Source organism: Bombina bombina, chromosome 6 (genome assembly GCF_027579735.1).
Source record: "Bombina bombina isolate aBomBom1 chromosome 6, aBomBom1.pri, whole genome shotgun sequence".
Classification (NCBI taxonomy): Eukaryota; Metazoa; Chordata; class Amphibia; order Anura; family Bombinatoridae; genus Bombina; species Bombina bombina.
In genome coordinates this window covers 184,217,616-184,230,331 of record NC_069504.1, presented here as the reverse complement: position 1 = coordinate 184,230,331, position 12,716 = coordinate 184,217,616, and the positions used below count along the sequence as shown (strand labels likewise).

Below are 12,716 nucleotides of genomic sequence, written 5' to 3'. Positions count from 1 at the left end.
GACACATACTCTGCTTTTTATGACACCCCTCTCACCCCCCTCCCTCCCTTCCATTTGTTGTATGTGATGTGCATCTATATCAGATTGATCAGTATTGCTTCAGACCTGAGGAAGAGAGGAAAACTCTCGAAAGCTTGTCTATTATGTTAGTCCAATAAAAAGGTATCACTGCATACTGCAATACTTTGATTTTTGAGCATCTTATCTACTGGACTAGCACGGCTAATGCAATCTTCACTATATATATATATATATATACACATCAAAACTCCTTGAAAAACTAGTTTTCAATTCCCTAACCCAGTTCCTGCCCACTAACTCCTTGCTTGACCCCTTGCTTGACCCCCTGCAATCTGGATTTTGCCCCAAACACTCAACTGAGACTGCCCTTACCAAGGTTACTAACAATATTCTTTCTGCTAAAAGTAATGACCACTACTCCATACTTATATTACTTGACCTCTCAGCTGCCTTTGACACAGTTGACCACCCCTTCCTCCTACAGACCCTTAGCATTTTTGGCCTCTGTGACACTGCTCTTTCTTGGATTCACTCTTATCTTTCTCACAGGTCTTTTTAGTGTCATTTGCTGGTGACTCCTCCTCTCCAATGCCTCTGTCTGTTGGAGTACTTCAAGGATCTGTTCTGGGTCTTCTGCTCTTCTCCATTTATACTTCTTCACTGGGTAAAATGTATTAACAGTTATGTCTTCAAATATCACCTCTATGCTGATGACACCCAGATCTACCTCTCCATCCCCGCTCTCTCTCCCTCTGTCCTTTCTCATGTCAGCGACTGCTTATCTGGTATTTCTTCCTGGATGGCCTCTCACCACCTAAAGATTAACATGTCCAAGACTGAGCTCCTTCTAATCACCCCCTCAAGTTCTACGCCGACTCTGACTTTTCTATCCCTGTTGACGGCATCACCAAGTCCGCTGCCTCAGAGTTACACTTGACTCATATCTATCCTTCATCCCCCACATCCAATCACTTTCTTCATCCTGCCACAACCACCAACGCAATATTTCCAAGATTCGCCCTTTCTGAGAGCTAACTTCAAAAAGCAAATAATCCACTCCTTTATATTTCCCGACTTGACTACTGCAATAACCTACTTTTTAGCCTTATTCTTTCCCGTCTCTCCCTCCTTCAATCCATCCTAAATGCCTCAGCCAGGCTAATCCACCTTTCCCGTCACTCTGTATCTACTTCACCTTTCTGCGAGTCTCTTCATTGGCTCCCCATTCACAGCAGAATTAGATTCAAAATTCTCACCCTTACATACAAAGCTCTCACCAATGCCACTCCCCATTACCTATCCACTCTAATCAACAAGTATACTCCAGCCCGCCCACTAAGATCCAATAATGTCCTGCTCCTTGCATCTTCAACTATCACCTCTTCCCATGCTAGACTGCAGGACTTCTGTCGTGCAGCACCTACACTCTGGAACACTCTCCCTCATTCTGTCAGGCTTTCCCCTAATCTTTCTTCTTTTAAATGCTCACTGAAGACTTTTTTGTTCAGATAAGCCTACCATCCAACTTAGTAATAAATTAATTTCACTTACCTAACATTTCCCTCATCTAACTCTGCATTAACATCTTTCTCAATCTTGCAGTTTTTACCTCCTGTTTCTCAACCTCCTACTGTAATGCTCATGGGATATTTCCCTATCAGACCAAACTTGGCCAGTAGTCTTCCTTTCCCGGAGTCAAGGATAAGGAAATATCCCAGAACAGGCAAGTAAATGAGGTAAGCCATACTCACAGTAGAGAGACCTTCACGGCACTACAGAGGATGACTGGAGAGTATTCAGGCAACCAGAGTTCGGCAACGATAAGGCAATTCAGAATACCAGCAGTACAGGGTTGAACAGTAGAGAGGTATGGGACAGGCAGAGTTCAGCAACAATAAGGCAGTCAGCAGTTCAAGGGTTAAACAGTAAAGTGGTCTTGAGACAGGCAGAGTTCAACAACAATAAGGCAATCAGCAGTTCAGGGTTTAATCAATAGAATGGTATTGAGACAGGCAGAGTTCAGCAACAATAAGGCAATCAGCAGTTCAGGGGTTAATCAATAGAATAGCGCTGCGGAATCTGTTGGATGCTCTACAAATAACCGATAATAATAAAATAATAAAAAGAATAGTCTTGAGACAGGCAGAGTTCAGCAACAATAAGGCAATCAGCAGTTCAGGGGTTAATCAGCAAAATAATCTTAAGTCAGGCAAAGTTTAGCAACAATAAGGCAATCAGCAGTACAGAGGTTAATCAGCAAAATAATCACCCAGGGACACAAACAGTAACACCTATACTTGGGCAATGTAAGTAAGGGAGAAAGTACTTACATAGACCCAGGTTCACACCAAGTGAGACATCCAGGAGTTGTGGTGACGTCAGATCCAATGCGCCAGAGCATCGCAGAGTCCATGGCAATGGCCTGGGAACAGGAAAGAGCCATCTGCATCCATGGCAATGGCCATGGGAAGCAGAAGGAGCTGCCTGCGTCCGTGGCAATGGCCACAATGGAGCGGGCAGCGTGACAGAGCCCCCCATCAAAGGGGTACCTCCAGGACCCTTAATGCAGCTTGGAGGGATGAGCGGTATGAAACTTGGAGACCAGAGAAGGAGCATGCACATGACGGACAGGAACCCAGGAACGATCTGCCACAGAGTAACCCTACCAGTGCATTAGGTATTGAAGTTGCCTGCATTTGTACCTGGAGTCTAGGATCCTGGCAATCTCATACTCCAGCTCACTATGAACTAAGAGCATTGGAGGAGGAGGTCTGAATCAGGTAATTCTGTACATGATGTAAGGTTTGAGCAGAGAGATGTGGAACACCAGATGGATATGCAGGGCTCTGGGTAAGGCCACTTTGTAGGCCACAGGAGAAAGTCTTTTGAGGACCTTATAGGGACCAATGTAGCGAGGACCCAATTTGTAACAGGGCTGACGTAAGCGAACGTGTCGAGTACAGACCCAGACTCACTCACCTACTGCAAAGCATGAATAGTAGCTCGATGATGTTCAGCATGCCTCTTGTATCTGAAGACAGCTGAATGTAACTTAGAGCGTATATGCTGCCAATGAGAAGTAAGGTCAGTGAAATGACAATCAGCAGCAGGAACCTCCATAGACTGAGCTGAATAGGGAAACATACGGGGTTGATAACCTGCTGCAGATTGAAATGGAGAGCATCGTAAAGATGAATGCCAAAGACTGTTCCTTGCCAGTTCAGCTAATGGCAACAGTCCAGACCAATTGGTATGCTGGGAATCATCATAACCTCTAGGATAGGTTTCTAGATCTTGATTCTCTGTGAAACCATTGGTCTGGGGATGATAACTGGAAAACAAGAAAACCGTAGTCTCATTCGTTTTTCAAAAAGCTCTCCAGAAGGTAGAAGCGAATTGAGGTTCTCTGTCAGAAACAATATTTACGGGTATACCATGAAGACATACTACATGAAGAAGTAACAGAGTTGTAAACTCTTTGGCAGTAGGTAATTTGACCAAGGGCACAAAATGAGCAAGTCTGGAAAATTGATCCACCACAACCCATATAACCATATGACGGTCAGAAGGAGGGAGGTCCACAATAAAATCCATGGTTATGTGTGTCTAGGATTGTTTGAGTATGGTCAAAGGTTGAAGTAAGCCATGAGGTAAAGATCGGGGAATTTTATTGGCAGCACAAGTCTGACAAGCCTTGACATAATATTAAGAGTCGGAATTCATGGTAGGCCACCAAAAATGTAAAAAAAGCAGTTTAAAAAAAGCAGTTTAAAGGTTCTTGTCAAAGCAGGTTGACCTGATAGTTTGCTATCATGGGTCTAGGATAGCACAGGAGTGCGTAGGTTAGGAGGTACAAAAAGGATTTCAAGAGTCATAGGGGCTTCAGGAGGTTTGCTTGACTGAGCAAGTTTTAATCTCTTCAGTAGAGAGATGTTAAGTTGAGCAATCACAGAGGAGGAAAGAATGATATGTTCGATAGGGGCTTTAGAAGAGTAATTAGAGTGGTGAAACTGATGGCAAAGTGTGTCAGCCTTCTTGTTCTTGGTCCCAGGAAGATAAGAGACTGTAAAATTAAAGCGAGAACAGAATAAGGCCCAACTGGCCTGTCAGGGATTTATTCGATGAGCTGTTTCCAAGTATGTTAGGTTTTTATGATCGGTAAGAATCTGAATAGGGTTGGTAGTTCCCTCTAGCCAATGTCACCACTCAGTAAGAGCTATTGTAATGGCTAGGAGTTCATGATTCCCCACATCGTAGTTCTTCCCTGCAGGGGAAAACGTTTGGAAAAAAAAGGCTACAGGATGCGGTTTGGAGGTTGAAGGATCCCTTTGAGTCAAGATAGCACCAGCTCCTATATGGGGTTAAATATCGATGCCTAGTTGGTATGAAACACTGCTCACCTTTAAAACTTTCCCAAAGGTTTGTGTAATAGATACTTATGTATAAGGTGGTGCAAATCAATGCCGTTTCAACTCAGTGGAAGATATGTATTATTATATATTATAAATGGGTATAGGTCCCTGTTTATGTGTAACAACCAAATTGGAAGTCCTAATATATCAAAATTAAAATGTTGTCCCTTCCTACTATAGATATGTGTAGGGTTATGAAACAATCGTTTTGAGAAATTATATATATATATATATATATATTATTTTATTAAACAATATCAATATTAGATCAACTCCTAAAGCATTTTAAAATAGTTTTAAAAGGTTCAAAATAACACCGGTGTTATCACTGTCACTTTAAATATATATATGACTACAAAGCTATACAGTTCCTAGCATATGCCATTAAAAACAGAAATGAACATAAAAACAGAAATAGACATTCAAGAATAGCATCAAGTCGTTATATGATCCTAATACAATGTATGATCCTAATACAATGTATCTATTGAACAAGTCTCTTTTCAATTCCACCTTCTGTTGTGGCCTCCTGGATTAGATTCAATTTATTACACCTTGAGTAGATTTATTTCAATGTCTTTAACATCTGAATTAAAATATCCTATTTTCTTTAAGCAAGTGTGGTGAATATAGCAATATTGGGGTATTTTTCTCTCTTTTTTTGTTCCTCTCTGCACATTCACATAGGATTATATAAATCTGTTTCCCTCATTCATCTACAATCAACAAGGTTGCGAATGGCTTTAGAGAATATATCAGTTAGGTGTTTATATATCTCCAATATTAACTTTAAGTATGTACATACGGTTTCAATGTTTTATGTGATCTCCTCCATTCAATAGTGTACTGTTTTAGGATCCTCCCTCATCTGACAGATAATTCCGGTGGAGTGCCATGGCTTCCAGCCCCCGTTTACCGGATGTCCCGATGAGGTCTTTACTTTGGGTATTTCGTTACTCCTCAATGTTAGGACTCCGACTTTAGGTATTCACAGGATGTCCCGGGATGTCCTTTGGCTCACTTGCGTATTTTTGCGAGTGCTCTCAACTCGGCCTCTGTGTTTGCCGGTTGTCTCTCTCCAGAGCCTTGCGTCTTTTTCGCCAACACTTTGCTTATCAGGAGCCTCACTGGTATGCAGGTGTTCACTTCTCTCTCTCTTTAGAATCAGGTTTCTACGCGTTTCAGCATTCAGCCTTTCCCCGAATCAACAAAGGCCTGTGCTTGAACAGAGTTCTGGAGAAAGGTGAGGGTAATAGGTACCAGGATTTGAGAAGAGTGAGGGAAATTGGTAAAGGCCATGCTTAGAGGTACCCCACTCTTATCCTCTAAGCGTTGGCTTTTCGAGGTAGTATTTCACAGTTCTTAAGTTGATGTGAATTGGAGCCGTAATAAAATCATAGTCTCAACCTCCTTCTTCTCTGTCTTTCAGACTCAGAGGACTTTAGGGAAGAGTGATCCATGGGTTCCTCCTCAGAGGCAACTAGAGGCACAGGAGAAGTAAAGGGTAGTCTAGTGGCTAGACGGGTAGGAGGACGAGAAGGCAGGACTCTGCGAGTTCTCTCTCTCTCAGCATGTCGCTCCTGAAAGCAAGAATCCAGGCTGATACTCAGCTCAATCAATTAATCCAGGGTAGATGGAACATCACGTTAAGTGAGCTCATCCTTGATGCAATCATGTAGACCTCTCCGGAAGGCCGCCTTGAGAGCACTGCAATCCCAGCTGATCTCATGTGCCAAGGTGCGAAATTCCATGGCGTATTGTGCCACAGATCTATTACCCTGAGATCCAAGAGAGAGCATTCAGCAGCAAAAGTGTGACCAATGGTCCCAAACACAGAAGAGAATGCAGAAACTCAGACTAGGGCCTTATCCTTCAAAAAGGAAACAATAAAGGTGACCTTTGACTAATGGGACTGGGAGGTATGAGGGTCATTGCAGAAATGCAATCTGCACTGGTTGAGAAATACTCTACAGTCAGTAGTTCCATCATACTTGTAAGGCAATGGTATCCGGGGTATGCTACCAGAAGCAGAGGAGGAGGTTGCGGTACTAGCAGCAGGGGTAGTGTTTTTCTCAGCGACAAATGAGGAGAGCATAGCGGTTAGAGTCTCTAGTTTAGAATCCAGACTCTGCAAGTGTATAGCATGGGTTCCCAGTGTCTGTCCCTGAAGAGAGACTGCTTTTGGTACCTCATTTGGGTCCATGGCCCAAGTATAATATAATTCTTGTGGGATATTTCCCTATCGGATCAAACTTGGCCAGTAGTCTTTTTATCCCAGGGTCAAGTGGAAGGATAAGGTAAGTAAATGAGGTAAACAGTGCTCACAGTAGAGAGGGCAGTCCTTCACGGCACTAAAGAGGATAACTGGAGAGTAGTCAGGCAAGCAGAGTTTGGCAATGATAAGGCAAGCCAGAATACCAACAGTACAGGGTTAAACAGTAGAGAGGTCTGGGACAGGCAGAGTTCAGTAACAATAAGGCAGTCAGCAGTTCAGGGGTTAATCAATAGAATAGTCTTGAGACAGGCAGAGTTCAGCAACAATAAGGCAATAAGCAGTTCAGGGGTTAATCAGCAGAGTAGTCTTGAGACAGGCAGAGATCAGCAACAATAAGGCAATCAGCAGTACAGAGGTTAATCAGTAAAATAAGCACCCAGGAGCACAAAGAGTAACACCTATACTTTAGCAATGTAAGTAAGGGAGAAAGTACTTACATAGACCCAGGTTCACGCCAAAGGAGACATGCAGGAGTGGTGGTGATGTCAGAGTCCATGGCAACGGCCTGGGAACAGGAAGGTTGCTGTATTATGGACTCTGTATAAATAAAGATTTTTTACTTACTATTTGAAGGCTGGAAATCTTCTTGAAAATTGATTATGATGCTGAGGTCTAGCTAACTCCTTTTTCTGTGCCCCATAACTTGGAGTGAGGCGCTGTCTTCCCATTTGAATTGTTGAACAGGAAGGAGCCGCCTGAGTCCATGGCAAAGGCCATGGGAAGCGGAGGGAGCCACTTGCGTCCGTGGCAATGGCCACAACGGTGCGGGTAGCGTGACACTTCTAGATTGTAAGTTCCCAAGGGAATAGGGCCCTTTATTCCTCCTGTATGTGTTTGTAAAATTTTGTCTTGTCTCTTACAAGTTTTATATTATTGTTTTATTTAAATGAATTGTACCCTAGGATAGCGCTGCGGAATATGTCGGTGCTTTATAAATAAAGTATAATAATAATATAATAATATATATATATATATATATATATATATATAGCTGTATATATCTATAACTATATACAATCAGCTATATATTTAGGTATAGATATCATCAGATATATGTAGAAATATTTATTAATAAATTAAAAGAACATGTTCTGCTATGCAAAGAACATTGGAGTGTGAAATATTAATATTTTTATGTCAGTTTAGCGCACTTAAGAATATGCTAGATTTTTTTCCACTTTTTTGCTTTATTGACTTGTTATGGGGTAATACCTTAACACATTCTCGATATTCTAACTTATGCATTTTGCGCGTATCGGGTTAGCGCGCAACCAAATCATCGTGTAATGCGAGCACTACCTGGCACTGGCAAAAAGCTTACTTTTAGCAAAGTTAGCGCATGAGCTGGAATGTTAAACAACGCTCCACTCTTAATCTGGCCCTTTAATGGCTAGACCCATGTATGTAGAACATGTGGCTGCAAATCATACAGTCCCAATATGTAATTCTAACACTACCTTGCAGATTTTTTATTAAAATGCAAACGCACCTATAGCCTGATGATCTAAACCTCTCCACTCTGGTTAGATGACCAGTACTGCAAGGTTCCTCAAATACTTTTTTTTCTTGAGAGTTATTTATCTCTTTATGCAGAGCTCTGGGTGTGAAGGAGAGACACTTACATTACAAAATAATGCTACAACAAAATGCCCCCAAAGATTTGGCAAGATTTCTCTCCTTGCCGGTGAGCTTTTATTCATCAGGCGCTTAGTCTGAATATCAAATGAGTAGTAGATTTTTTTTGACAAATTTCAAAATTAATTCAATTTTCCTTCCCACTGCATCATGTGACAGCCACCAGCCAATCACAAAATGCATATACATATATTATTTAAATTCTTGCACATGCTAAGTAGGAGCTGGTTTGCATATAAGATTGTTCACATTTTTATAATGGCAGTGAATTAGAAAGTTGTTTAAAACTGTATCATGAAACTTTAATTTTGACTTTAATGTTCAAACTTATGTTAAATTCCCAGGACAAGTAAAGATTAAAAAACACCAATAATTAATAATATACATTTTATTGAAAATAAACACAAAATTTAAATGAACTATCAACGAAAATACTTCCCTATACCCTAACATACTCATATGCAATCACACAATAATACAAACAAGCTACATGTGTTTGTATAGTTGTGTGATAGCATATGTGTATGTGAGGGAATACATGAGTATTTTGGTTAATGGTTCATTAATAGTTTTTATTTATTTTGAATAAAATGTATATGATTAATTATTGTATGTTTTCTGACACCTTTTCTAGTTTGGTTTCTGACATAATTTTTTTTTTCAAATACCAACCAGTTTTACTTTCAATTAGATATTGCATAACTTGCAAAATTAAAATCCACTACTGCAATTAGATTTTCTGCTATCTCAATCAACTTTCCCTTTATTAATCATCAACATCATCCTATCAAATCATAATACATAATACACACCCTTTAATAGAAATATATACATTGTCTGGCAGTCCAGAGACACCACCTAAAAAGTCTCTTGAGTATTGTTTATCATAAGTCTTATGCTGTATATACTAAAATATGTAAGCAAGCTCCTATAGGGCAGTGAGGAAAAACACATGGTTTAGGGGCCGAATTATCATTGTGCGAGCGGACTTGATCAGATATTGCGGATCATGTCTGCTGCACATCGATAAATGCCGACAGCATACACTCTCTGCATTTATCATTGCACCAGCAGTTCTTGTGAACTGCTGGTGCAATGTCGCTCCATGTAGATTTGCGGCCAATCACCCGCTAGCAGGGGGTGTCAATCAACCAGATCGTATTCGATCGGGTTGATTTCTGGCGATGTCTGTCCGTGGCCTCAGAGCAGGTGGACAGGTTATGGAGCAGCGGTCTTTAGACTGCTGCTTCATAACTTGTGTTTCCGGCGAGCCTAAAGGAAACACGGGGCATCAAGCTCCATATGTAGCTTGATAAATATGCCCCTTAATGTTAAATTATGGGTAAATCTGACAAAAATAAATAATGTAGGTGCAATTGTTAGTTGTTTTATTATGCATTTGCTGATTGAAAAGTGCAGGTAGTAGAACAATGTAGTAAAAGCTCTATTAAGTAGCTGGATCACTCATTGTGCTTTGCTATATAGATCTAACAGCCAATCTTGAATGACGTGCAACATTATACTGACAAGTCCAGTACAGAGAATGGAAAACGGTTTTATATACAACGGCATTCTATCACCTCAATGATGCCTGTAAAGCAGTAAATTGTTAATCTACAAAAACGCATGTGCTAACTCAACGCACGCAAAATTCTGAACTTTCAATATCGCACAATATCGATAACCTATTCCCCCATAGAAGTCAATAGAGAGAAAAAAGTGGAAAAAATACCTAACACTCTTGTGCTAACCCGACCACATATTCTCAAGTGCGTAACCCCACATAAAAATATGAACATTCTAATATTCTTCAAATAGTGGAATATGTTCATGAATACATATTTCTACATATATATGATGATATTTTGGTAATATATATATATATATATATATATATATATATATATATATATATATATATATATATATATATATATATATATATATACAGTATATATATATAATAATTTATTGGAATAGATATATTTATAAATACAAAGAACATATTCTGCTAAAATACACACAGTAAATACACACTAACACCTAGCACCTGAGATTACTTATCTTTGAACTCTTATATTCTTTTGTAATAATTTTTTTAGAAAGTGTTATTATGAGTATAACTGTACTTGTAATGTATTTTCAATGCGTTTTGTTCAAGCGTTCTTATTTACTTTAAATTTGTAATACGTATACAGTGTGAACTTGTGCACATGCTCAGTAGGAGCTGGTGCTTATTTTTTTTTTACATATAAAATGACTTGCGACATTTGATAATGGCAATAAAGTACAAAGTTCCTTAAAACTTCATTTAGTTTCCCTTTTTAAGCACAGATTTAATGTTCATAGATATATAATATATGATAGATGATAGATAGATAGATAGAATGATTGATTTGATATAGTTTTTTTTATAGTTTTTGCAAGCATGTCACTTCTAAAATTCTGTATATGCTTATTACCCTGGTCACATGTAAAATGCCTTAACAAATGACAGCATTGTAATGTCTACATGCAGTTTTATTAAACCTTTGTTTCTGAGTATATTTTCCTTGAACTTGTAACCCAACATTTACAATGTGCTCTGATTTTATTTATAATGGAGCTTCAAATTCCATTTAAAAAATATCTGTCCCACATTAGTTTTTCAAGCTTTATGCTCTCATTAAAAGTATATACTTTAATTTTGGATACTTTTGGACAATCAAAATGGTTAAGAAAAACTTGTCAAATTGTCAATCTACAAAAATGTACATACACTGCGATGATGTTTTCTGCTGAAAATAATTAGATACATTTTTATAAAGGATTGTAATCTACCTCATTGTAGTAGTATAAACATATACAATATATGCACTATACACACACACACCTCCTTGAGAAAACCTATTGAGCATTGCTTATTTTATCTGCTTTGCTGTCGGTTCTCAATTCCACAAAACACAATCCAGCCTTTATGATATTAGTGGGAAAACTACTTTTTCAGATTTAAATAGGAGCAAAAGCTAAATTAAAATTAAAAGTACATTTTCTTTTCGCTTCACACAATTAAACATGGTATGGGGAATTACAATTTGAGTTTTAAAAGGATTTAAAACCCAATTTTTCTCTTTCATGATTCAGATAGAACATGCTATTTTAAGCAACTTTCAAATTAACGCCTATTATCAATTTTTCTTTGTTCTCTTGGTATTTTTATTTGAAAAGCAGGAATGTAAGATGTGGAGCTGAGAGCAGACCCACCCCCTCCCCCTGCATATGAACAGACCAATTACATAAGTAGGAGCAAGCTGGAGTCTGTAGACATCAGTATACATCTAAAACTTTGGGGCTTGGTTAGGAGTCTGATAATCAGCACAATGGTATTTAAAAATAAGCAAAACTATACATTTTTACAAAAAAATCCCCAGAGAAGCTATATAAATGTATCATCTACAAAGCATTTATGCAAAGAAAAATCTAGTGTACAATATCCCTTTAATACAATTAAAAGCTGACCAATTTAACACAAGCTTTCATATCCCCGAATTCTGTTTCTAGCCAAAACTGTAACTAAGTCAATTTTAAACGTAGCGAAGGTATCTTCGTAGGCAATGACTTCCACAATTTTCAACACTCTTACAGTGAAAAAAACGCTCAGGTGGCTGGAGATTAAATCTCCTTTCCTCCTGACCTCTTGTCACAAACAATGCCTTTAGAAAGAAACACTGCTTCTGCCAAATCTGCAAGTTGATCTTGAATATATTTCTATAATAACCATATCACCTTTAAAATGTTTAATGAGTAAATAGAGCCAATATGACTAACCTCTCCTCATAGTTTAAATTGTTAGTTCCCATTAGTTTGTTTCCTTTCTCTGAACATTTTCTAATTAAGTAATTAAATTAACTGAATATTTAATAGATGCATTCTAGAACAAATGCAGTCATGTATATTCAGCCTATCTATTCAAGGTTTTTTAATAGCCTATCACAAAAGAAAAACAATATATTTAAGTCATACATACCAGTCCAGGTTGTATTTGTATCAGAGTCACCATCTTTACAAAACTACAACAGTTCATGACAATACGCTCCAAAAAAAATGAATGAACTGCAGAGTTTGCAAGAAAAGAAATATAAAATAGAGAAGTATTTGGGCATGTACTTCCTAAAACCTAGCTGTTTCAAAGATGAAGTGGAAGAAATGACAAAGCATATTTGGGGGAAATGAATAATATATGTACTAAGAACAAGGGTTAGTAAGTTATAAAGCAGGACTCTGCTTCCCTTTGCTTTTTGCAATAGAGAAAAATGATTAAGTTTTAGGTGACTTTTCAAATATTCAGATATACAGTATATATTATATGTAATATAATGTGATAAACACCTATT

General features: G+C 38.5%; 1 protein-coding gene across 3 annotated transcripts in view; it reads right to left on the bottom strand.

The window, feature by feature from the left end:
- Nucleotides 1–12,418, bottom strand: part of TFEC (transcription factor EC) — a 100,574-nt gene extending 88,156 nt beyond the window's left edge. For 2 of the 3 annotated variants that reach the window (XM_053716695.1, XM_053716696.1), the window contains exon 1: nucleotides 12,350–12,418. In XM_053716695.1, the coding sequence (XP_053572670.1) occupies nucleotides 12,350–12,406 (57 nt within the window). In that variant the 5' untranslated portion in view covers nucleotides 12,407–12,418. Of the gene's footprint in view, nucleotides 1–7,145; nucleotides 7,246–12,349 lie in introns of all 3 variants that reach the window. The other variant, XM_053716697.1, reaches the window with a different exon arrangement.
- Between the last annotated feature and the right edge of the window lie 298 nt (nucleotides 12,419–12,716).